The 27,551-nt window shown below is 44.4% G+C and overlaps 1 protein-coding gene across 2 annotated transcripts in view; it reads left to right on the top strand.

The window, feature by feature from the left end:
* LMF1 (lipase maturation factor 1) overlaps positions 1-27,417 on the top strand; it is a 362,817-nt gene extending 335,400 nt beyond the window's left edge. For both annotated transcript variants that reach the window (XM_084641519.1, XM_084641520.1), the window contains exons 10-11: positions 5,371-5,483; positions 27,209-27,417. In XM_084641519.1, coding sequence (XP_084497645.1) covers positions 5,371-5,483; positions 27,209-27,383 — 288 coding nt within the window. In that variant the 3' untranslated portion in view covers positions 27,384-27,417. The remainder of the gene's footprint in view (positions 1-5,370; positions 5,484-27,208) is intronic.
* The last annotated feature ends 134 nt before the right edge of the window (positions 27,418-27,551 follow it).

Genomic DNA, 27,551 nt, shown 5'->3' with positions numbered 1-27,551 from the left:
CAGCTTTCATTTAAAAAAAAAAAATCCTAACTTTCTAGCCCTAACAGCTGTGGAGAAAAGCTTGAACGCTAAAGGTTCAAAACCCAGCAGGCAAGTAAACAGAACCCAGCACTGATTAATTTTTAAAAGCTCATGATTTTTAAGCCAATCTCAGGATTTTGGGAATCTGACTCCTGTCCGAATGCTTTGGGTTGGTACTACAGCTGTTCTCCTAGTTAAGCTGTGCCTCGTGAGAGGTCCTCGCCCCCTGTGTCTGACCCAAGAGTCTGCAGTTTCTTCCTCCGTCAGTGCTTAGAATTGTTTCCACACAAAGGAGATCTCTCAGGCTTAGGCTGCTGTGGTTTCTCGCTGAGAAGCCACCCTCTGAAAATCAGGCCCCTTTAAGGTGTCTCCAGCTGGGCACTGAGCAACTGAGCCACCCAAAATTGCTAGTCGCTGTTGAAAACCTTGGCCTAAAATCTTTACATGAGGCCTGAAGCCTTAGGCCGTTGGCAGAGAAGTTGCTAGGTTTGCCAGCTCCGGCGATGCTCTTGTGAGCCTCGCAAGATTTGGGTTAAAGTCTCATGTGATTTTGGGTTCCTGGCTTCAAGAATCACTAATTCAACTTGCCTGCCATCTCCCATAACTTTCAATGGGGCTGAAACCCCCATGGCCATGTCATTCCCTACAGGCTTTGCATGCAGAATGGAGACTGCACCTAACCTCTCACTGTTTTCCGTCAGACGGACACCAGAGGCTGCCCCCCGGGGAAGTGGCCCCTTCCTCTGCCCTGCAGTTAAATTGGCTGGACACTAGGAGACAGAGAAAAGTGGAAGAGCAGAAGACAGCCTGAGGAGGAGCAAGGAGCTAATGAGGGGATTGCAGTGGGACATGGTGGGGCAGGACTGGAGGTACATGAGGGGGTAATAGGGAGGCTGAGTGGGCGCAGTGGGCTATCTGAGAGTACAGCAGGGAGACTGAGTGGGCGCGGTGGGCTATCTGGGGGGTACAGGAGGGAGGCTGAGTGGGTGCAGTGAGTTATCGGCAGGGTACAAGAGGGAGGCTGAATGGGTGCAGTGGGCTATTTGGGGGCACAGGAGGGAGGCTGAGTGGGCACAGTGGGCTATCGGGGGGTACAGGAGTCTGACAGACAAAGGGCACAAGACCCAGGGGGTGCCAGGGAATGGGCGAGGCAGTGGGAAATGTCAGGTGTTAGTCTATGGGGAATGTAGGCGGTGGGGCTGGGGACGGGAGACTGGAAGCATGTGGTGGGGGAGTGTGAGTAGGGGAGGAGAGTAGGTGTGCGGGGTTGGAGACAAGGAGAAAGGTTAATAATAAGGGAGCAGGATGGATGCAGGGGGAGGGGGTAGAATCGCTGCTCCCCCATGGCAGGTGTTACAAGCAGGTAAGGAGAGTTTATACCCAAGCAGCCAACAGAGAGACCCATGTTTGTGCATTTCAGGTTTTAAAAACGACCTGATGGTATTATTTATTAAATTCTTGTGGTTTGCTCATGGCTTTTGAACACTGGGGGTTGGTAATAATGTTTGAGCCGGCCGATCAGGTGAAATTAAATGTGTGCAAGATAAAATCAGAGATGTGAGAGGGGGTGACGTTTTTCTGAAAACTTGTCTGTGTAAAATACTGTGGTTTTCCCCTCAGCAGAGATGAGCGTGGGACAAAAACCCAAAAGGATCTGCTGCTGTTTGAACAGCCTGCCATCCATATTTGGTTTGTTCCAGCCACTCAGTTCTTTCTGTGTTTCCCATAGCAATGGAAATAACAAACTTTGCAATTATAGAAGATTTGCAGAGTAACCTTGCATTTTATTGATGCTCTGTGTTAATCACAGTCTTGCAGGTACGGCTGCTGGGTTTAGCTTTCCCACAGTGTCCCCTACTGCTTGCTTAAAACATCCATTTGGATACACGTGTATAAAAGTCTTTTTTTGGAACAATAAAGCTTCTAAAACCACGGGTAGGTGAAATGCTCTTTATAGAGATGTGCTGGATATCTATATTAAAAACACAAGCTGCGTTAATTCAGAGGAGGAAATAAATAGAGAGGGTCAAATTCTGCCACTTGCAGATTGCAGTGGGTGGGTGCAACACCCTTGAAATCAGTGAGCCAAATTCAGTGATCATTTAAATAAGGATGTAAATTGTACATTGGTCAGCAAATGGGTGTAAATTAAAGAGAATAAGACGTGACATGAAAGAGGTGTGCAAAATGAGTGTTTCAGAGAAGGTACAGCAGGCAGGTGCTCCTGTTTTCCCTCTCTCCTAATACCAGAGTAAGGCAGCAGCCAAATAAATCAAAAAAGCAACACATTTAAAAATGATAAAATAAATTTGTTTTTTCACATGGCATGCCATTAACCTGTGGAACTCACTGCTACCAGATATGACTGAAACTGTGATTTTAGGAGTTGAAAAAGAATTTTATATTTATATAAATAGTAACATCTCCAGCTATATGAGACAGGATGTGACTTGTAATAGATGGAAACCTTCATGAATCCAGGCAAAAGCCAATCACTAGCTGATGGGGGTTAGGAAGAAACTTCTCCATGGGTAGGTTATTCCATAATTGCTGTTTCAAGGATTTTTCCACTTTTGTCTGAAGTATCTGGCTCGGGATTCTGTCTGAGACAGGCTGAACCACCTGGGCCAAATCAGTCTGGTGATTCCTGCAGTATGTCCCTACATGAAAACCTCTTGAGTAGTTGCTTTTCCTGCTCTGTACCCACTCCCTCCCACTTCGGTGTGTAAGTCACACTCATTTTGCATGCCCACTGAGAGGCAAATGGAGTACAACCATGGTAGCGGTAAGGGGCACGTAGCAAGGAAAGCAAATAACAGGTCGGTTAAAGACGAAGCTTCCAACACAAGCTCTCTACCGTGCTCTGTACCAGCCCCTCCACTTCCAGAGGAAATTCAGCACTCCTGGGCACAAACTGTGGGGCAGGTCACAGAATAGGCCAGATTCTATTTCTACTCCTAATCTGGTGTAATTTCATTGAATCCAGCGGAGGTACCTCTGCTATCATGGCAGTGTGCTTTAAAGCAGAATAGGATCCAGTGACTTCAGTGTGGCTCCTTACATCAGGGCTGAAATTGGTCCCCACCTGTTTTTCCACTAGGTCACCCCTTCAGATCCAGCTTAGCAGCAGCTGAAAGCCATCGACAGCTGAAGTCTGTTTGGTAGCCAGTGTGTGATGAGTTGATGGGTCTCGTGCCAGTTCCTGGTGGACCTCAGAGGAGCCTCCACAACGATTAGCACCCTCATTGTGGATATCTTGCTAATGAGACTGAACCGCCCTTACCTTGGGGATAAGTCTTGCCAGGACAGTGCTGCTGTTCCCTGTTGGGAACCCTAGAAAGGGTTTGACAGGGCGGGGGGTCCTGTATAGGTGCCAGTCTCTGTGCTTTTCCTGATCTGTGGATGCATAGAAGGCTTTGTTCTCCAGGTCTGTAAAGCTGGCGTTTTCAGTATGCAATGACATTTCCCACAGGTGCATGACTAGGCTAATGAAATCCGGACTCTTCTTACTAGAAGGACACAACGGGAAATAACAAGGGCATTCCAGGCTGAGTAAACGCTCCTGCGTTTGTCCTCTGTTTTGTGGATATCGTAATGTCTGGAGCAGGAAGTCCTGAGTGCATCTTTGTTACTGCAGAGAGCCAACAGGATCTCTACTAACAGAGGAGTACAACTAGGTCTTGCTGCCTCTCCAAAGAATGTGTTCTCCATGGGCCAGGGCACCAGGTTGGGAGTCAGGAGACCCAGGTTTTACCTTGGCTTTGTCACTGACTCCTGGATGACATTGGCAAGTCACTGCATGTCTCTGCCTCAGTTTTCCTATATGTGAAATGGGAATGATGATGCTTACCCACCCACCCCCTTTATAAAGCAATTTGAGATCTTCAGCTAAGTGATGTTCGAGTGTGAAGTATGATCATAATAAAAGCAGGGGTGGGCAAAGAGGAGGCAGGCATGTTACTGCTTGGTCTCTGAAATCCGTAAGTACTTATGGGTCTGTTGTCTGGTTGTCTGTTAGTAGCTTTGGTGCGGCTATAGAGGCAGCATTTCCAATGAGAAGGCAGGTGCTTTTGTCACCATCAAAAACTAGAATTTGTAACTGTGATATCTTTGCATTTTCCTGACACTGCTGCATGCTTTTGTGCTATGAGAAGGCAACTGTAACCCTTTTAGATATAACGCCCCAATTTAAGTGTCACTTAACTCTGAATCTAGTTCTTGCTCCTATAATCTTCTTGCCCCCATAGTTTTTAATGAGACAGGATGTTCTCTCTTTTCTTTTTGCAAAATTTTCTTAAGGTGTTTTCTGCTTCCTGCCGACATAGAGGAAGTATTCAATATACATTTCCCTTGGAGAGTTTGCGTAGACCCATCTAGATGCGCTGAATTTGTTAATACATGCTGGGTGAAGCTGTCCAATGTTTACCCCACACATATGTTTGAAATTACAGCTGGCCCTAGAGATTACATATGATGTGCCAAGCACACATCCTCTCCTTCCAGACTCACTTCTTGTGCAAAGGCACAAATTCTAAACCACCATGTTAAAGGTGGGAGAAAAGGGAGAGAGAGAAAACCACTCTTCAGAATGAACCTTCCTCTCGAGTCTCTGAGGGCAGTGGATAATGTCTTCTTATTTATATTCTACAGTCCTCCTATACCTTGTGTCCTGCAATGCAACACGGCTGTGGAACAGCGTCAGGTGTTGGTTTTGTAGCTATATGTGACACAGAGACATGGCGCAGCACTCTCCCTTAACTTTTTCTACCAGAGATGCACCCTCCAGACAACACGTTCAAATAAGCCCCCTGTAGACAGGGCTGCCCTGGTGGCATTTAAGAATCCATGGTTTCAGAAAGGGGATGGAGATAGCCCCAGTGTTCTAGCCAACATTCCCATCTGTCACACAGGTTCTAGTGTCCAAGACGAGGTATAAGCTATAATGCATTTAACTACAAAATTCTTAGGCTGCCATTTGTGCTTTGAAGTCCCTTGAGCACAATATAAGACCACCATGATTCATGCTGTTACTTGTGGCAGCCAGTAAGGTGCTGCAGATCTTCACAAAGCAGCAGTACCATGCTGGGCCTGTATTGCAACATGCAAGGAATCACTTCTAGGCGAGGTGAGTTTAGTGCAAGGCTTACTGGTTTAGCTCAGAAAGAAAGCTCTGCTTTTGACAAACCAGGCAGATCTGCTGAGTAGAAACTCTGAGGGTTTCCAGCTTGTCACAGCAAGTCCAGCAGCTGGTAGAGACCACATGAGATTCCTTAATATCTATTCTCTGTCCAACAGTCTAACATGTTTGCTTTGTTTTTCTCTCCTCCCCACGTACTCCTCTTCTGCCAGACCTACGAACAGAATGAATGGATAATCCACTTGGCTGGAAAGCTGCTGGCCAGTGAAGAGGCAGCGTTGTCGCTGATCGCGTTCAATCCATTTGAGGGCAAGGCACCGCCAAGGTAAGCTGTTTCTATAAAGGTGACAGGTGTAGCCAGACTCCATCTACAATATTCTTCTTTATAGCTTGGAGGTGTCAACATTGTTTCTTTTTATTGTGCATTTTATGTCATGGGACACTGGTACCCCTTCAGTAGAGCTATGCCTGCTGAAAAATGTACTCTCTAAACACCTTTACCACCTTCCTACTGCTCCTTGGGCTGACTTACAGTAGGTCAGCCGTCCTTAGGTAGAGATAGTTCCCGGGCACTTGCATCAAGGGACAAGCATTTCTTCCCTTGCGCAGAAATCTTGGCTGTTGGTGCAGCCTGTGAACTTTACAACATTCCGCCAGCATCGCTTTGCGTGGTCAAAGCAAGAATACCATTTCCGGTGGCCAGTGAAATAATAGAGTGATCAGTGATTTATCTTCCTGCAGAATTATTTGGTTTTGTTGGAATTTTGGGGTTTCATTGAAAAACCGAAAACCAGCAACCAAAACCTGAAGAATTGCTACAAAAGGGACATCTTTCACAAAAAATGTCTGTTTTGTCAAAAAAACATTGGCTGAATAGTTTCTATCAGCTTTAATAATAATATCTGGCCCTTCACTCATACTCTGATGCTGTCAAAGTGCATTAAACGGGTTCAGATTCACAACACCTACGTGAACTAAACGTTCTTGGGAAGGAGATCTCATCCTTTTCAGGTCTAACACAGAGAACCCCAAATTATCTGAGAAGGGACTTAAAGCTTCCTAAGACTATCCATCGGAATACCAAACTCTGTTCTTCTATTACATATATATGTATGTAACATATATATATGTTAGGGCTGTCAAGTGATTTAAAAAAATAATCCCGATTAATCACACTGTTAAGCAATAAAAAAACACCATTTATTTAAATATTTTGGATGTTTTCCATATTTTCAAATATATTGATTTCAATTACAACACAGAATACAAAGTGTACAGTGCTCACTTTACATTTATTTTTATTACAAATATTTGCACTGTAAAAAACAAAAGAAATAGTATTTTTCAATTCACCTAATACAAGTACTGTAGTGCAATCTCTTTATTATGAAAGTTGGACATACAAATTAAAAAATCTCACATTGATACCTTCTTTGCATTTTGTCAAATCTGCAATGAAAGCATTCTTAAAGTGAACAACATGTGCTGGGTCATCATCCAAGACTGCTAGAACATGAAATATATGGCAGAATGCACGTAAAACAGAGCAGGGGACATACAATTCTCCCCCAAGGACTTCAGTCACAAATTTAATTAACGCATTATTTTTTTTAACGAACGTCATCAGCATGGAAGCATGTCCTCTGGAATGGTGGCCGAAGCATGAAAGGGCATACAAATGTTTAGCATATCTGGCACAAAAATACCTTGCAATGCCGGCTACAAAAGTGTCAAGCAAACGCCTGTTCTCACTTTCTGGTGACATTGTAAACAATAAGCGGGCAGCATTATCTCCTGTAAATGTAAACAAACTTGTCTGCCTTAGCGATTGGCTGAACAAGTAGGACTGAGTGGACTAGTAGGCTCTGAAGTTTTACATTGTTTTGTTTTTGAGTGCAGTTACGTAAGAAAAAAATCTACATTTGTAAGTTGCGCTTTCATGACAAAGAGATCACATTACAGTACTTGTATGAGGTGAATTGAAAAATACTATTTCCTTTGTTTATCATTTTTACAGCGCAAATATAATAAAAATAATATACACTTCCATTTCAATTACAACACAGAATACAACATATATGAAAAAGTAGAAAAACATCCAAAATATTTAATAAATTTCAATTGGTATTCTATTGTTTAACAGTGTGATTAAAACTGCGATTAAGCGCCATTAATTTTTCTTTAGTTAATCGTGTGAGTTAACTGCGATTGACAGCCATAATATATATATCATTATATGTAATCTTCCTCCTACACCAAAAGGTAAATCACCTGGAGTTGAGGTTACCTGTGTGCAATTCCCACCAACATAAACCAGAGCTTCCTAATATCAGGGAGTCTTCTGTTTTCCTAAAATCCTTCAGACACCTTGCTCTGCTGATCTCATTCATCCAGATGATGCTTAGATACTGCATGGACAGGTGCTATAGAAGATTTTCAGGCAGATTGACCAAATTCAGATTTGATTTTACCAAACCATCTCCTCGCCTAGCAGAACCCAGAACGTAGATTCAACTTTAGTGTGCCCACGTTACCCTCCAGCCATTACAATCCAAGACTTTACATGGAAGACGGTCATGGTTTGGAAATATACATTTATTCTCTTCAGAGCCTCTGACCTTCCCTTCTCACTAGCAATGTGAAGTAAACCAAGAGACAGTGCCATACTGTTGAGAACAGGCTCCGACAATACATAGTGCATTAGTCTCTAAGGTGCCACAAGTACTCCTTTTCTTTTAGTGCATGGAGTATTACCCATAGCCAGGAGACTCACAAACCTAACAGAGTTCCCATAAATTCCAGTTTATTGTTCGAGGCGTATTATTGGGTAATATCACAGTTTGTTCAGTTACACAATCAATAGATCTGTTACACCAAAATAATTACATGTTGGATGTAATCCAAGGGGGTTCTTGGGGCACTTCTATTAATTCTTCCTGCAAAAGGCACACTGGGATATATCAGGGCGTCCCTTGCCGCTGAATGATACAACTTTAATAATGTTTACTGAGGGTTTCTCGGCTCTGATTAGCCCTGCCTTCATTAGCTTTACAAATGAGGAACAGATCACTTATGTCGCCTGCCCAACTTGTCTCCCTGGGCAGTATTAAAAGGAACGTGGAGTAGAATGTGAAGCCTGTTCTCTGGTGGAATTTGGTTACCCCATCACTCCTTGGGTTTTTTTGTGAGCTTTCACTCTGATGTACTGTGTTCCTTAAGCAAAACATGGCTGCACCACTGGACTCAGTATCTATTTGGGCAGCTTCTTATGCTAATTAATAGCACGGAGCACGTTGCCAACTCTCTGATAATGCAGGAGGGGTGAAACTCACCCTGGTGCGGAGGGCACTCTCTCAGTTCTGTATTTCCTCTCTCTGGTATAGCAAAGGCACCCATTCTAGGCTCCTGGATCCTCAGCCATCACCTCTCTAGGACAGAGATCTGCTTGTCTCTCTCCTTCCTGAGTGGAGTTTTTCCAGGCTACACAGTTCCCTGCCCTACACTGTACTATTGCCGGAAAGCCAGACTGCCTAACTAGGCCAGAGCCTGCACATCGCTTACTCTTTGAAGGCTATGAACAGTGCATTGCCAGCGGTTACAAGTTACCAGACCGCTTTTTCTAACGCACATCTTTTATTAAGGTGAAAGCATTACAGAGAAAACCTATTACAAACAATAAAAGAACCTAACTGCATGCTAATAAGCTTACCAGAGATCACCCCACCCACCCCCAGCTCCAGTGGGGGCTGTGGCAGGAGTCAGTCCTTCAAACCCCACCAAGGGGGTTTTCTGTGGTTCCCAGTTGACAGCAGCCTCAGAATAAGCTTAGCAGTTAAGCCTGGTTCTTTATATATCTTGGGCCTTTGTTCTCCAGCCTTCTGGACCAGGCAATCTGCAGACTGCGGTTCTGTCTTCAGGGCGTAGCTTCGAAAGGTTGGGGTTTGCATACCTGGCAGAGGGCATTTGCATTCACCTCTCTCTAGATATTTCCCTGCAATTCCACTTTGTATGTCTTGTCCCCAAACACCATTCCTGTCTGCCACCTGATTGTGTTGTCTTGTGATCATCCAGGCCCCCAATAATCCATAACCTTTGGACTCCAAAGATACTTACCCTTCATTCAGCAAGGGTTTTTCAAGGGGGTTGCTGGAAAGTGCCCTAGCCATCAAAGACACCCCACCACCACCACCATTGAGTCCCGTATCTGGGCTGCACAGGGGCACTGCAGCTAGCTGGCCTTGCAGGGATACCTCTGCAGAGGCCACAGGGAGAGGTTGCTGGGGGATGGGCCTGAATTCATGTTACTGCACAATTGTCAAGAATGAGCTGGGATAACAGCCACCAGAGAACACCACTGTGTTCTTGCCTTGTTGCGGCCGCCCAGCTCACCAGGCCTGGTTTATGCAGGTGGATTTCCATCCCTGATGTCACCAGACTCCACTTGCGGAGAGTCTGAATGCTTGGGCTTTAACTGTGTGGAGTTAACCCTTTGGGCACGTCTACACCGGGATAAAAAACCCACAGCACCAAGCCTCAGAGCTGACTGAGAGGGGTCAGCTGACTCAAGCTTGCAGGGTTATAACATTGCAGTGTCAACATTTGGAATCTTCCCTCCCCCACATGGCTTCAGAGCCAAGGCTCCAGCCGGTGCCAGAACATCTACACTGCAATGTTAGAGCCCCAAGAGCCCAAATCCACTGATCTGTGCCAGCCGCAACCATGTCCCTGGTCTTTCTTTGCAGTGTAGACATACCCTTCAAGTTCTCCAGCATGGTTCCTTTTTTAAAAAGTCCTGAAGGCTGGCTGCCTCTGTGGGTTGCTAACAGAATCTGGAGCCCTTAGACACTGGCTTGAATCAGGCACCCCTGTTGGCAGCAAGCAAAAGTTGTCACCATCTGACAGCTGTGGGCAATAAACAGCTCTTGCAGTTGATTAAATAGCCAAAGTGTTTGATAATCCCAAAAGCTGTTTATTGCCAGGATACCCCCAGTGCCATAAACATTGTTCCTATTATACACCAAAAACTCCTCTAACAACAAGCAGTAACAACTTAAAAATCAAGGAGAAATACACGTTATTTCTTGCCTTGTTGCGTGTTCATAAAAGATGAGCTGCATGTTTACATCTTTCATGCACTTTTCAGCATTATCACGTTAAAACAAAAACATGTAACCGAGTGCAGGGTGAGTTTAGAAACAAGAGAATAACTGTGAGATGTGGCTGGGTTAATATTAATTTTTTACAGGCTGTGATCAGTTACTGTGTTCTGCAGAAGGAGAGAAAATAGATGATTTATGTATTTTAAAAAAACAAACCATTATCAACGTTAGCAGCTCTCTTACTTTGTAAACTCTTCTGTGATGGTCAGTACATATTATATGTAAGGAGGCAGATGGTTTTGTATCACCAGTGGGTCCTGAAAGTGATTTTATAACTGCTTTGATGCCATCTGTTGAATAGATGGTCCTCTATATCTTGTAGAACACCATCTTGATTCATCACTTTAGTGACACCAGTTTTATACCATCATAGTTTCCGTTTTCACTTTTCCTCCGTATAAACAGTTATTTGACTGTGTGCTTTTTTACTATACTCTGAGGGTCCCAATACACTTTTGGGTGATGTAAAATAATAAATAATAATTTAAATTCTCATTTTGGTCCAAATCCAAGCCCATAATCTGGATCCAGCTTTGGGTCCAGATCCAAATTTGCAGTTTGAATCTCTCTTTTATGATCCAAAATAGAACACTGAAATTTGCCAATGTTTGGGTTTGGATCTGGATTTCCTGAAATTCAGGAGTGTTTGGATTTGTGATTTTGGTTCCTTCCATTTTGAGGATAAAAAGATTCATAGATGCTCAGGCCAGAAGGGACCATTATGGTCATCTAGTCTGACCTCCTGAATAACACAGGCCAGAGAACTGCCCCCAAATAATTCCTAGAGCAGAGCTTTTAGAAAAACATCCAATCCAATCAAAAATTGTCAGTGATGGAGAATCCACCACGAGCCTTGGTAAATTGTTCCCATGGTTAATTACTCTCACCATTAAAAAATTTACATCTTATTTCCATTCTAAATTTGTCTAGCTTCAACTTCTAGCCATTGGTTCGTGTTTATACCTTTCTCTGCTACATTGAAGAGCCCATTATTAAATATGTGTTCCCCATGTAGATATGTATAGACTGTGATCAAGTCAGCACTTAACCTTCTCTTTTTTATGCTGCATGGATTGAGCTCCTTGAGTCTATCACTGTAAGAAATGCTGAGCACCCACCCTCTGTCAGTCAGACCTCTTTAAAGTATCTCAAATTGGGCACAAAACACTCAGGCACCGTAAATTACTAGCCACTTTTGAAAAAACACTAGTTAATTTCTTGGTTTTACACCAATTTTTTCCCCACAAAACCTTAATTTGAACATTGACATCAATAGTTGAAAATGAAAGATAATTTTTTGGGTCTCATAGGCTCCAATGATCCCACAGTCAATGCATAGACTGAGGGCATCTACTAACCCAGGGATTCTCAAACTGGGAATCGGGACCCCTCAGGGCATCACAAGGTTATTACATGGGGGGTCATGAGCTTGTCAGCCTCCACCCCAAACCCCGCTTCACCTCCAGCATTTATAATGGTGTTAAATATATTTAAAAGTGTTTTTAATTTATTAGGGGGGTCGCCCTCAGAGGCTTGCTATGTGAAAGGGGTCACTAGTACAAACTTTGAGAACCACTGTACTAACGCATACGCTCCAGCCTACATCTGACTGCTACAAATCTTTAACACACCTTCTCTCCCCACCTTACAGCTAATTATTCTGCCCACCAAGGTTCTGTTCCACTTCAGTAGCTGGGTGGAAAAATTCTAATTTTCCTACTATTTTCCCCCCATTCTAAAGGGAATTTTGAGACTTAATTATTTTCATTCCCTGCTAGACTAAATAATTAGGGGAAGGGACTGTTTTCCATAAGAACGTTAAGTTCCATACTCCATAGAGTTTATTCTGCTAATGGAAACTCTACACCTCGAATAGCCAAGGGACTTTCAAAATGAGTTAATGCCTTCAAAATGAAATTTCTGAGACCAAAGTTTGTAGGTTTCTTTACAGCTCTGAAAATTATAGTATTTTTTCAAGTGCGATAAATGTAAAATGAGAAACAGGTGACTGATTAAAAATGAGTGCATTGTTGAATGCACAGGCTAATTGAGTGTGAAACTTTACTTCAAGCAAAATGATGTTATTGGAATGTAGATGTACAAAATATTATTGTTCGGTGGATAGTTCATAAAACATTCACCGTCTTAAATCTAAATGGTAGGATTTCAGCTAAGAAATGAACACGTGTTTTAACATACCATCATAGAAACAGAACTACAACCAAAAATGGATTTTGCTTACAAAAAGAGCAAAAAATTGTTTTCATTTCTGACTGTAAATGTTCAGTGACTCTTGTGTGAAACTTTTCAAATGACAGCCCTTCTTTTTTCATTTCTTAGACCCACTTGCTTGGAAACCTGTGGGTATTCATTTGAGTTTTATCCCATAGTGGTAAACTTTAGTTGATGAAGCCTCAACACGCAATTTAAAAAACTAGACCCTGAAACCCAGTTTTATTCCTACAGTCAATATCTTTTAATCTGATATTATTTGACTAGAAGAGCCTTAGAGGTTAGTATGATGTAGTAAGAACAGGAGGACTTGTGGCACCCTAGAGACAGACAAATTTATTTGAGCATAAGCTTTCGTGAGCTACAGCTCACTTCATCGGATGCATTCAGTGGAAAATACAGTGAGGAGATTTATATACACACAGAACATGAAACAATGGGTGTTACCACACTGTAACCAGAGTGATCACTTAAGGTGAGCTATTACCAGCAGGAGAGTGGGGTGGGGGGGGGAATAGGGGGGACGACACACCTTTTGTAGTGATAATCAAGGTAGGCCATTTCCAGCGGTTGACAATGGCCCACCTTGATTATCACTACAAAAGGTGTGTGTCCCCCCCCCCCCGGCCGCTCTCCTGCTGGTAATAGCTCACCTCAAGTGATCACTCTGGTTACAGTGTGGTAACACCCATTGTTTCATGTTCTGTGTGTATATAAATCTCCCCACTGTATTTTCCATTGCATGCATCCGATGAAGGGAGCTGTAGCTCATGAAAGCTTATGCTCAAATAAATTGGTTAGTCTCTAAGGTGCCACAAGTCCTCCTTTTCTTTTTGCGGATACAGACTAACACGGCTGCTACTCTGAAACCTAGTATTTTGTAGTGTTCGTGTTCCATCTGTTTTATTTCCTGTGTCTTTAGTAGCCTCAGGACTTAATGTATATGGACCAGATCCTCAGTGGGCATAAATCAGGATAGCTCCATTTAAGACCTATCTTGTGTGTTAGCTAACATTGTATCTAACATGAGGGAAGATCTTAGGCAGTGTCTACATGGCACGCCAGTGTTTGCGGCATGTAGGCTATGCGTAGCTACACGCTGCAGTGAAAAGCAAGCTATGTCGCACGTCCATGAACGGCACTGGTGCTGCCCGAGCCTTTCACTGCAGTGGGGAAGAGCTCCAGCAACGGGGATCTGGCAAACCCTATTTAGCCGCTGCCTCCCTTCCTGCGAGAGCCTTTCCGTGTTGCCGAAGTCTTTCCTGCAGCAGGGAAATGTTCCAGTAGCCAGGAAGCAGCGAGACACGACGTGGCTAAAAACAGCAGTGTAGATGGAGAAACAGAGCTTGAGTGAGTAGAGAGCCATGTCGGGTATGTATTTGGGTACGTACCCCCAGGCATAGGCATGTCTACTCGCCTTGGTTGTGCCTCACCATCTAGATGGCTGTTTATACCCATGCTAGAAGCATGCAATGTAGATGTACCCTTAGTGAGGATGGAGTAGTTTGTCGTTTTCACATGAGTTCAGAGGTTGAGGTAAAGACTATGGGAGATCTTGAGATATTCCTTGACCTGCTAACTCTTACGAAAATCATAAACTGCTTTGTCTTCACTAGGAATTTACCTTGTGTTAGTTACCAAGTATTAGCTAACACAAGATAAGAATACACTTTTTTTTTTCTCCAAGTGAGGATCAGGCCTTAGAGTCAATAGCTCTTAGGTTCTGGCCATTAGTTAGGTCAAAGGCATATAGAGGGGAAATAACCAGAAACATTATATAAATACTATTTCATGGATTCGTTCACACAGTACATTTGTAGCGTATGTGAAAATGAAGTGGCTACTGGAAACCTCTGAAGCAAGTGGCTGAAAAATGTGAAAACAACGAGAAGTCCTTGTGGCACATTAGAGAGTAACAAATTTATTTGGGCATAAGCTTTTGTGGGCTAGAACCCACTTCATCAGATGCATGGAGTGGAAAATACAGTAGGCAGGTATAAATATACAGTACATGAAAAGATGGGAGTTGCCTTACTAATTGGGGGCGGAGAGGGGGGTCAGTGCTAACGAGGCCAATTCAATTAGGATGGATGTGGCCCATTCCCAACAGCTGACAAGAAGGGGTGAGTATCAACAGAGGGAAAATTACTTTTTGTCGTGTTAAGGAGTCCAGGAGGCATGGCTGCTACCTAACTAAATTAATCAAAGCCAATAATTTCAGATGACAGGAGTTTGTACCTTTTGGGAAAAGATGGAGTGGGAGGATGCAGGCCCATGATTTAATTGCTCAAAGAAATTGATTGTGTTTCTTGCTTATTTTCACAATGTCGCTCTAAGTGTTAATGTTTTTGAGGAGCCCTTCACTGGGATTGTTGGGAAGGTGACAAAGATGTCATCAGGTTCTCTCTAATAGAAATAAGAGAGAGATTACAGGTGTGTTACGGAATCATCCCATCACCCCGTGGATTGGGGGAGCACAGCAAATATAATGCCAGTTCCCTGTGATAGGAGTGGGCGGGGAAGAATGCAAGTATATAATGGAGTTCTTCTCCAGTAAAGAGGAGGAACTGTGCAGGTATTTCATGGGGCTCTCCCTGTCAGACTGAAGGAACATCTGACATACTCTGGACTAGGGAAAGACCTTGCCAACATATCACAAGGTTCACTCAGAGTTTTGCTGTGTCTCCCATGATAATTCTTCCATTTTACATTTACTTGATTTATACTGTGATTTGGAAAACCATGGTCATTATAAAATCTCTGGGTGCATGTGAGATACACACAACATTAGCACTGAGTGTATGGATGGAAGTCTGTCCGAATAAACTCAAACCACAGCTTCCCCCGCCTCTAGGAGAGCTTGTCAAAAACATTTCAACGTAGTTTTTCATCGAAAAATGCCATTTGGTCAAAAGCAAAGTGTTTTGTGAGACTGTCAATTTCAACTAAATTTTCAACCAAAAAATCAAAACGAATCATTTTTGACTTTCTTGTTTCATATTGAGAAGGTTAAATGTTTCATTTCAACTTCCTTATTTCAATTCATTTTGTTTTGACTTTTCAGTTATGTTAAAATATTAATATAAAGACCCAGTTAAATCTATAAACTATGTTTAATTTATATCATGTAATGTTTCAACGTTATTAAATGAAACATTTTGACATTATCCAAACAAAATGATTCGATATTTCCAAATCGAAGAGGCTTTTTTTAAGTTTTGTATCAGCTTTCCAGGAACAAAAACAAAATTTGAAATGTCTGAATTTCCAGCAGGATGAAAAATTCTGGTTTCCAACCATCTCCAATAAATACCCAGTGCTTCAGAGGAAGTAGGAAAACTCTCAAAGGTGCATCCAGCTAGTGCAAAACTGTACTTGTCCTTTTTGGCCATTGCTGGTAATCATCTCAGTAGTGGCGTGGAGGTTTGCTTCCCTTTGTATCTATATTCTGCCTGCATAGCTGCATGTCTTATTTATGCTCAAGCTGTCATCTGCTCAAAGCCTTTCTGCCTTTGTTACCTGCTCTCATAGTAACTCTTGTGCATCCCATTTGAATTAAGCAAGAACATGAGAAAGGAGAGCAGACCCCTTGTCACCATTGGTTTCTGTGAGTTAGTTGGCAGCATACATTTGGGGTGACCAGATAGCAAGTGTGAAAAATCAGGACACTTTTATTTGGGGGAGGGTGGCATAGTTGCCTGTAAAAGACAAAGCCCCTAATATTGGGGCAGTCCCAATATCATGGCATCTGGTCACCCTACATGTATTCAACACCTACCCTCCTGAGAGTCACAAACCTTCTAGGTTGAATAATGTCTCTTCTTTCAGAACCTCAGATAAACTAGGGCCTAGGTCCTGCACTGGATCCATGTTGACAGACACCTGCACCCATCCAGAGTCCCACTGACACTGGGAATGCTCTAGTTCAATCGCAAATAGATGAAGGTGGTGGAATCACTGGCTGGAATTCTGTGTCCTGTGTTATACAGGAGGTCAGAATACACAGTCCTAAATGGGTCCCTTTGTGGCTTTATAATCTGTGAATCCCTGCCTTTGGCAGAGCTGTGCATGGTGCAGGAGACTATCCACATGCATCCAGTAGCTATGCTTAATGTTCCCAAATTTTTGAGAGCCGAGACCCATTTTGGAAAAGTGAAACCAATCATGCCCTTCTTCAATCTTGACACAAGGTCCATTGGCCAGTATTCTCCAACCCTCCAGCTAGTTAATCATCTGCCTCTCCAGCCCCAAGAGTGCGCCCTTTACCTTGGAAAACACTAGCTTAATGGCTGCATCTCATATATTTTCTTCTTGGAGGAGGAAGTATGGTCTATTGGTTAGGGTAGTAGCCTGGGACTTGAGAGAACTGGGTTCCATTCCTTGTTCCCTTCCTGTGTGACCGTGGGCAAGTCCCTTAGTCTCTCAGAGCCTCAGTTTCCCCATCTGTACCATGGGGATAATGGCACTGTCCTGCCTCCCACCAGCTTTGTGAGGATAAATACATTAAAGACTCTGAAGCGCTCAGACACTGTAGTAACAGCAGCCACAGAAGCATCTTAGATAAAAAAGGAGGCAGTGGAAGAAGGAAAATAACCTATAAAACTGCCATTATTTTCTAAATGGCGTTCGATCCAAGATTAATTTATTATCTCTCTTGCTAACAGGCCTAGAATAAGCAAGAAAACCTATGATGGAGGCTCTGCTGATTTGATGAATTTATACTTTCCAGCACGGCATACTCCCTGATTTACAGCTGAGTAGGAAACCTTGAGATAAAAAAACTAAATGAAAAGAAGACTCGTGTTTTGGTTTCTTTTCTCCACCCTCGTGTGCCCTGTCAGGCCATTAATTCCATCAGAAAACACCATTTCTGTTTTTTTCCCTCCAAAAACTCTCAGCTGTTACAGGGAGACAGCTGCACCCTCTGGAACTAATTACAGCTGTCTGGGAGATTTAGGCCTCGATCGGTAACAACTTGAATATTGCTGCTAATTTTTAACACATACAGTTGGAAGATGTCATAATAGGCTGATATATGATAGAATCTTAAAAGTGCTACGGCACAGCTGCTACTGGGCATCTGGCAGGATGAGTTGTAGAATATTGATTTAAGAAATAATGCTTATTATTTTTAGCCTTTCCCCCTCCCTCCAAGGCCACATGATTTCATGGACTGAGGGTGGGCAGGGATGATAGAGTGTGTGTGCTGGAGCACGGGTTAGGCATGTGTCATTGTACTGTCCCAGAAAGTAGTTTGGTTTCGAGTGGGTTCCTGTTTGGGTGGCTATGTTGAGCCTCTCATTTCAGTAGTCATTACTGAGATACTGAATGATCTTCTAACATGAGGCTGTTTGGATTTTTACTTCTGGATGCTGTTACAGAAAGAATCTGACAGCGGTAGTCTGTTAGTCCGTGTTCTACATTTTATGAACTGTTGTTGTCACTGGGATAAAATAACATAGAGAGTTCTCCATCTCCCAAAGACCATGTCTGACTCACCTTAGCTGGCTCTAACCTGTTGCTTGTCGTTCAGCTCATTATTTTGATAAATTGCGGTTCTTTTGGGGGATCTCTTAAAGGATATTACCTTTGCACAACTGGATCAGATTGTTAGTCCGTGCACTCTGGTTTCCCACCTTTTGGCAGTAGTTAATACCTGATGCTTCAAAGAGAGGCAAAAGTAACCCAGAACCATTATTCACTTGGTAAATCATGGAAGGGTATATTTGTAAGAAGAATTTCCTTCTTGACTCCTGCAACTCTCAGCCCTGAAGCGTGAGAGGTGATCAGTCTTTCCTTAATGTGTATAATCACCAAAGTCGTTAGTCCCTTTTTAAAGTAAGAAAAAGTACTGTATTTAGTTATCGTGACCTTATTAGGGATTTTCTCCTTTCCCTGGAACAGTGAGAAAGGCTCATCCTTGCAGTCAATTTCTTGTGGTTAGAAGAGGGTTTTGGGCGTTTCTAACCATCAGAGGCGTAAAGTTCTGGAACAGCCTTCCCAGGGGGGCAAAAAACCTAACAGCTTCACGACTGAGCTTGATAAGTTTGTGGAAGGGACAGTATGATGTGACTGCGTACAATGGCATGTGGCCCATCTGCGACTGCAAGTAGCAAATATCCCTAGTGGTTGGAGATGGGACATTAGAGAAGGACTTTGAGTTACTACAGAATTTTTTCCTGGGTGTCCAGCTGGGGGTCTTGCTGACATGCTCAGGGTCCAACTGGTCGCCATATTTGATGTCAGGAAGGATTTCCCCCCCCAGGTCAGATTGGTAAAGACTCTGGGGTTTTTTCGCCTTCCTCTGTAGCATGGGGCACAGGTCACTTGCAGGTTTAAACTAGTGTAAATGGTGAATTCTCTGTAACTTGAAGTCTTTAAATCAAGATTTGAGGACATTAGTAACTCAGGCAGAAGTTAGGGGTTTATTACAAGAGTGGGTGAGGTTCTGTGGCCTGCGATGTGCGGAGGTCAGATTAGCTGATCGGGATGGTCCCTTCTGGCCTATAAGCCTTTTGATGGATCACTGCCCCAGCTGTCATCTTTTATGTTTCTAACCTTACTAAGAAATGCATCCTTTTCCCTTGTGTTTCAAATATGGCATGTTCACAGATATTCTTTGAGGGCGAAGCAGATTAATAGACAAGGGTAGCATATTGATCTTGCACTCCCATATTTTTATGTTCCCTTTAAAAGCAGTAAGTGTGACCTGAAAAATCGTTAATCAGAAAGCGCAGCATGCCAGAAAGGCCAAGGATCTGGCAGGTGTAGAAGCCTGTGTATAGACTGAAGGGGCCATTCCTCCACCCAACCACAAAGAGTCCTGTGCCAAGCTTCTTCTGTCCAACTTCTTCCTGCTGCCAGGCCCTAGCACAGGACAACACTGAGGAGGCAGGTGGCAACCACCTCTAGGTCTAGGACATGAAGACAAATTCCCCCAGTTGATTGACAGGCAGCCGGGAGGAGCTTTAAAGGGGGTCAGGTGGCTGACAAAGGAAGTCCCAGCTGATAACTCTGAAATGAATTGCAAAGCTCTCAAGGTACCTGGCTGATATCCATGACAGATGGTTATTTATCTAGTTGAACTTAGAGCTGCCATCAGCTGCATCCTTGAAGCTAGCAAGTTCCTTGAACACAGATTATTGATTCCACAGAATCCACAAGCTCTACTGGTTTTGCAAGGAGAATTTTAAGTTCCTAGGATCCTAGGTGTGTTCTGGATTTGAGAGCAAAGCCAGTCATTTGTGTGAACCAAAATTATTGGTCTCAGAATTTGCAGTCTCTCCTGGGTGTCTCTCCAGAGCTCCTAAGTTCCAGGAACATTAGCTGTTTTTCTAATGGAACCTTAAAAGCCCACTGGTTTGTATGAGTCTGATGCGTGAGAACTCTGGCAAAAAGAGCGATGGTCCTTGATGGTTTCAGTATCTGCAGGCACCGTGCATGTGTGAAACTTGGTTGAGTTACAAGCTCTGCAGGTCTGCATTTGAAGCTTGCAAACTCTGTGAGCTCTAATATGGTGGACTTGGGGGTATTAATTCTTTTGCCATGTTACTGGAAGAACGTGTTCACTTTCTGAACCCCGCAATGAATGAGTAATTCACAACAATGATTGTTCATCCTGCCAGAAGAGCTGGCAAATTCTGTAAAATTCTGAACGAGGCAACCAGCTAGATAACAAATCCAGCACCTTTCTGGAGTAGAACATAACCACTATGAGCCCTGAAACATAGGATTCACAGTGCCTATGAAGTCCAGCAGCTTTTAGATCTGTGAGTCTGGAAGAGAAAGATTCACAGGTGTTACAATTCCTGCTGTGTTGTCTCCACAGCATCTAAATTCCATGGCACTAAAACGAATGATTCTGGAGGTCCTACAGTTTACTACTGCTTTAGCAGAAGAGCTTGTAAACTCCACAAAGGAAGAACTCAGAGATGATTATACTTTACGTTACGGGGTATTTCCTCTGAAGTTTGTTGATCCTCAGGCATAGGCAGGCTACTGCAGCTCTGACATTCTAGCTGTGTAAGGGCCATAGAGGGTCCTTAGTGATCAGAATAATGCTTCCAGCTTGCTTACCTTGTAGACTTGAGACAACGTCAACTCTGTAATGCACACAGTTTGGGTCAAGGAATTTAGTAGCTTTGCAGACACAGCCAGGAGAACTTTCAAGCTCTGTAAAGTGAATAGCTTTGGTTTAAAGAGATTACAGACTCCAAAGTCACAGCCTGCAGAGTTTGTAAACTCTGTAAACCAGCTTGTCTGTTTTGAGAAAGGAGGGAAGCTTTGCAGAGACACCTGGCTTAATTTCTGTGATCCATAAACCAGCATCATCAATCCTCCTCAGTAAAGAATTGTTTGGTGCACCTGGACTCATTATGGAAACATGTATAAAACAAATGTGAAGTTTTAAAGAGATACGTTAGCCACCCTCACAAAAAATAATGACTTTATGAAAAGTGACAAATCACCATTTTTTTGGCTTGTCCAATTGTTCGCATCATCCCTGGAGGGAAAAAAAAATCTCCTTTGCCCTAATAGTAAGCAAAAACTTCAATCAGAAATGTTTTTTTGTTTGGTTTTGGGGGGGGTTATTACATTGGTAGGAGGTTTATCATGCTTCATGCCTACCAACCTAAACACTGCATTCACTACAATGGCTCCATGGTAAAACTACATCTTCACCCACCATGGAACTCCCATAGGGAAAATAAAACCATGGCCAGGTTTACATTTGTTAACCAACGGCTTGAATTTATCCACCAAGATACCATATCGGAGGGATCTTTGTGGTTTTCTTCCTCCCATTTTAGTGACCATTGACAAATGATTATCAATGAGATCAAACTACTGCCCGTTGTCTATCTCTATCCCTGGAGTGTTTTGAAGGCACTCTCGACCATATCCCATACCGCTATGGTATATCTATGCTAGATGGCAACATATCCTCTAGACTGGACAGAACCAGATCTGATCATGGTCCACTCATTCATTTTTAAATTCATTCCCCATGAAGGCAGGTGGTGATCTGTACCTCAGAACTGAGCATAGGTCCGAGGAGAGGAGCAGTGCAGAAACTACGTGTTCATCATCTGGGAAGGGAGGGGCCCTGGTTATCTTTCTTGGGGCACTCAGGATGGTACTGACTGGCTTCAGAAGAACCAGCCCACTTCTGCCAGAGTGAGAATTGCCATAACCTGGTCACTTGGAAGGAGAGGGGAGGTAGAGAAGAGGGAATGAGGAGGAGCAGTGCAGATTGAGCCCATCCCAAGGAGAGAAAAAAAGGACAAGCTGGGATGTCCAAAGCTGCCTAAGGGAGTTAGGCACTCAAATCCTTAGGTGCCTTTGAGAGATCTCAGCCAGAAGGCATCTGGGGTGCAATTTTCAAAAGCCCCTCCGTGACTTAGGAGTCCAACTCCTGTTGAGAGTTAGTGAGAACTGTGCTCCTAAATCACTTAGCCGCTTTGAAAAATCCCACTCACGTTGCCTGAGCCCAGATTAAGGTAGAGCTTTGGGGGAAAGGAGTGGGCTTGGCTGGGTTTTTTTGTTGGTTTTGGAGGGGTTTTGCAGAGTTATTTAGACTCTCCATTTAAGAGCTTGAAATGTATTCAGATGCAAGCTTTCTGCCACAAAAATGCAGCTTTAATTGTGTGCGGTTGCCTGAATGCTCACACGGTTCTAGTTTTACAGGCCGATCCCTTTGATAGCAAACATTTTAATAGACAGACGACATATGGGAAAGATCACGCCACATCAGATGATAGATATTATTTAAACGGGGCAGGCAAGCCATTTGGAAGGGACGGGGAAGTTTTCATTCCAAAGGGCTCGCCCAACAGCCAGCATGACTAGGGGAAGGATGGCTTTGTGGTTAAAGCAATGAACGAGGGGACCCGGGAGCCCTCTCTGCCACAGGCTTCCTGTGTAACCTTGGCCAAATCACTCAATCTCTCTGTGACTCGGCTCTCCATGTGTAAAAGAGGGATTATCATGCTTTCCTGTTACACGGGGATTTTGCAAAGATTGGTGTTTGTGGCATACTACCTTGTATTTTTTATTTATATTACAGTGGTGCCTAGAGACCCCATTCGAGGTCGAGACCTCACTGTGCTAGATTCGGTGCAGACACAGTGTGTGGAATAGCCCCTCTCCCTAAAAGTTACCATCTGAAGTGCCAAGACAAAGGGTGGGCGGGGAAAAGAGGTTCAGAGAGGGGAGGTAACTTGCCCACGCTCACCCAGCCAGTCACTGACAGAGCCAGGACTCAACTCACACCTCTCCAGTGTCCTACCCACTAGACCACGCTGTCTCCTGCGATGCGACAGTGACACAAGCCCCTTGCTCCCTGCAGTCCATCCCAGTGCTTGTGGGGTACATTCTTCTAGGCTGATATTTTTTTCCAGTTCCATTTTGGAGATCTGATCTGCTGGTATCTGCTGCAGCTTCCCTGAGAGACAAGTGGTCAGTGACGGGGCCAGTTGGGTTGATGGTGGCTGGAAACACAGCACAGAGGCACTGCCGTGGGTGGCCAGTAGCAAACAATTAAGGCTATTCTGGAAGATGGATACATTTTGGAATCAAAAAAGCAATCAAACAGCACAGCTTCTACATCTATAAGTATCTCAGACAGGAGCCTGCAGACTACCTGGGCCCATGTAAACTTCGATGGTTAGTAATGGTCTAATTATTAACAGGAAACTTTCTGCTCCTGCGAAGTAAACACTCTGGGAGTAACACTTCAGCCCCCAGTTGACTTTTACCAGCCTTAAAAAAAAAAAAAAAAAGAAAACCAACCAAACCCTCCTGAATATAATGAAAACAGCAGCTGTGGGTTAGCATTTAGTGATGCAACCCCGGTTTCTGTGCGACAGCAGACGCGGCCCCATCTGCGGCACTGAGCATGAGGAGTGGTGAATATTTTACCTATTAAAAGCAATGACCCAGGAGCCTCCCACTGAAGTGTGCAGAGCCAGGGCCCCCGGCGGGGCCATGCACAGCTCAAACCCACTAAGGTCCCTGCAAGGCACACCATCCATGATAGCGCAGCCTGGTTCGGAGTGACTGGACTTGAGGTTCGCTGGGTCTGCGGGGTGTGGAAAGGCTTCCTCCTCTGAGCTGCTAGCCAGCAACCATGATAGGACTGTGGGCATTATCATATAAACCCAGTGGAGACAAACACCACAGGAAGTTCCGCCTCAGATAGCCAGACTGACAGCTTCCCTTGGGCCCCTGGTTGGTCCAAGCACCCTGTTTAAGCCCAGGAATTCCCGGAAGTGTCTGTGCCACCAGGTGGGCTCCCCTGCCAGTTGTCGTGATGGACCTGCTGCTTCTCAGCTCACTCTTGGACTCCTGACCTTTGGTTCTGACTGCCCCTGCTCTGATCGCTGAGCCTGACTGCCCAAACCCCCATCGTGACACTGGATGGGTGACCTCCTAAAGGGCCAGCATTGGGGGATTTGAGGAAGAGGGAGGGAGTGGTGTGGGCCACTTCAGAGGATTCCATTTTAGATAAGACCCTAGTGTCCAACTTTCTAAGCATCCAACTTCAGCAAAGGCTGTTGCTCTGCAATCCTACCGGGTCTATTTTGCATTCTTTAAAAGGAACCTCTTTGATACGTAAGGCCTTGTAAACACTTAAGTGACCGGAGCCTTGAAGAGCTGCATCCTACTCTTTGGTGTGCAGAGATGTGGGGGACTGGAGGCTCTTTCTGCAGTGAGAGGAGGCATGTTCTGGGGTGTATCTAGGCCCTGAACAGACCGGGAGACACCTCCCCAGCTTGAAGAGCTCACAGTCTAATGTCTGCACTGCAGTCGGGAGCTGTAACTGCAGCACGTGTCCAAGTACCTGAGCTAGCTTTGATCTAGCTCGCTCCAGTAACAATGGCAGTGAAGCTCACCCAGGACCCCGGGTACAAACCTGAGCGGCCGCCATCCATGCTGCTATTACTTGAGCTAGCTTGGGGATGTCTCCATGGGCTGCAGTCACGCCTCCTGATGACCGGGTAGACATATCCTACATGAAGAGGTGGCAAGTGAATGTAAAAAACCCATGAAGGGAGTGAGGAAGGGAAGAGGAGGTTCAGCACTGATAGGGATGCAGGGTTGCATGGACTCACTATGTGCAATGTGGCAGATTTGGGGCCAGACTCTCCAGGCCGCTAAGCCACTTTGCGCCATGTGAGCAGTGCAAAGCAGCCTCAAACTAGCCAGAGGTGGCCAACGAAGAATTCACCCAGTGCTTGGGAGCTCTCTGCCAATGGATCATGGCGAGTGCAGCTCTGCTGTGTCCTCTTCCAGCCACCTGCCTCCCAGTGTAAGCGGAAGGAGGAGACATGACATAGGTAGTGCGGTGAAGAAAGGTGGTGTGGTGGAGCTCCGTTCCACCTGATCTTACCCTGGCATAAGAACCTTGGGTCAGTGGCTTAAGTTAGAGCTGCCCCTGGGTTGCTCTAACATGCAATGGGCTTGGCCCTCCCTGAATCAGGGAGTTGCAACCAGCTCCTTATGCTGCCCCACACAGCCTCATACGCACACAAACATACATGCTCGCTTGCTCTCAAATGGGGCAGAGAATCAAGGTCTTTGTGTTTTGTCCTTTTTTTTTTTTTTTAAGGTAGAAAAATTAACAAGAGGCACTGATATTGGCAAACCATGGTGGCCAGCTGCAGAGATAGGTATTGATACCTACAAGTTGCTGTTATTTTTTTTAATAGGAGCATTTATTTATTGCCCATTGCCTCACACCTGGGCACCAATCAAGGCTTAAGCTAAAACATTCAAGGCTTGATCACAACACACCCTTTCTTTGAAATTAAGCTAGGTTCCTTCTCAGTCTTTTGCTGCAAACTGAGTTTCATGTTTGAGCGCCTTGGCTCTAGAGTGAACACACCACAGTGAAAACTCAATGGCAAATATATAGCAGCCTTCTTGATTGTTTTAGCAGTAGAAACTGACTTTATAGCAGCCCAAGACCCAGTGATAGGAACAGGCAGCTGCCCTGCTCAGTAGCAAGGTTTGTATTTTAGTAGTGAAGCAAAGCAGTTTTAAATGAGCATTGACATGACTTTGACGTTTTTTATTGCCAGTTATTTTATGAACTTATCCAGCAAATACTGTCATGCACTCTGCAAATAGGGACCTCCACTCCCAAGGGCTGTGGGGTTGTTCTCTCTTGTCAGCATGCCCTATATCAATAGGTGGGAGAAAGGGGTTTTTATAAACCAAAACTCTAGAACCAAATGCCCTGTGCAGCCTCCAAATGTGTTTTGCTTGACTGATGAATGCTTCTTTCCGCACTTCTAAAAAAATCTACTTTTCCATCCACTGCCAGGGCGGTCAGAAAATACATGCACTCTTAGCCTCTCTAAGAAGCAGTGGAGTAAAAGGAACAGGAGTTGGTGGGGTTAGGGTGAGGGGATATATGGGGGCTGTCGTCATGAGACGTATTCATTGGGGAGAATAACTTTGAGGATCAACTGAAAGTTCCTTGGATTTCAGAGTAGCAGCCGTGTTAGTCTGTATTCGCAAAAAGAGAAGGAGGACTTGTGGCACCTTAGAGACTAACCCATTTATTTGAGCGTGAGCTTTCGTGAGCTACAGCTCACTGCATCGGATGCATATCGTGGAAAACCACGGCATGCATCCGATGCAGTGAGCTGTAGCTCCCGAAAGCTGATGCTCAAATAAATGGGTTAGTCTCTAAGGTGCATCCGATGCAGGGAGCTGTAGCTCATGAAAGCTCACGCTCAAATAAATGTGTTAGTCTCTAAGGTGCCACACGCCCTCCTGTTCTTTTTGTGAAAGTTCCTTGTTTTCATCGCAAACTGTTTTCTAGAGGAGGAAAAAGAATCCGTGTTTTGTAGCATGACTCCAAGGGTACGTGTCCGCCCAGGTCGAGCTAGGTTGCTAGAAAGAAGAGTAGCCGTGGCAGTGGGACGGGCCAGCAGCCCAACTATGTACCTAGATGGGGTTATACTCGAGGCGGCTAGCCTGTCCTGCTGCTTACACTGCCCCGCTACACGTCTGGTTTTATCACACTTGCTCGGCCAGAGCGAGCGCTGCTGTGTCCACCTGCACCGGTCCGGTCTAGGCCTACTCTGCGGCAGCTGTTCTGCAGCTCAGGTCCACTGAGCACAGGCTGGTTTGAAAGTGGCGGCTCCTCCTCCTAACTTGCACCGAAAGGAGCTAAAAATATATTGCTACTTCCCCTAACATCGCTTTACCATATAAGCAACTTCTGCAGTTGCCGCGTGGATCGTCTGTGGTTGTGCGTAGAAGTGAAGGTGCTCTGAGTGATCGTGAACAGGAAAGGAAGAGGAGAGAGGGCGAGGGCAAATAGAAGGGAAGGTAGGAGCCCAGCAACATGAGTTGGACAGGAAGTGTCCTCAGGACAATCTCTGTATTTAGCTGTGGTCCACACTGTGAAGGCTTTTGAGAACCCTTGCTCTGGGGGATTATGAATGGGATCTGGGGCCTTTCTCCTCATCACTGCCTAGTTGGATCCAAAGCCATTGCTTCCTGATGGATATTGGTGGGGCTTGGGCCAGTTCCTAGAAGACAAGTGTCCGCATTGCAAACATCACTGTATCAGTGTTACCACCATGTATCTATATTTGTCTCGAACCTCCTTCTAACTGCACTGTGTGCTTTATTTTATTCAAAGGTGGATCAGAGGAGAGCACTTCAAGTACAAATTCAGCCAACCTGGAGGCAAACATGCCAGCGAAGGGAAATGGTGGATTCGAAAGAGAATTGGGCCGTACTTTCCACCTGTCAATCTCCAGGGCCTGAAGAAGTTTTACGAAGCAAGGGACTGGCTGTACCCAAAGCAGAATTGACAAGAGGAGAGTAATAAACATTGACCAAGAACAACCAGTTTCCTTAGAGTTTATAATTCTCCCTTCCAGTGTTTTTTTTAAAAATGTGTCTTTTTAATACTCATTTTATAGTAAAGTCATCAAGCCAGGGTGTCTGTCTCCTATGTCTGTCTGTCTGTCTGTGCCTAT

This window comes from Lepidochelys olivacea (assembly GCF_965140295.1).
Source record: "Lepidochelys olivacea isolate rLepOli2 genome assembly, chromosome: 10".
Lineage (NCBI taxonomy): Eukaryota > Metazoa > Chordata > Testudines > Cheloniidae > Lepidochelys > Lepidochelys olivacea.
This window is presented reverse-complemented; position numbering and strand designations above follow the sequence as displayed.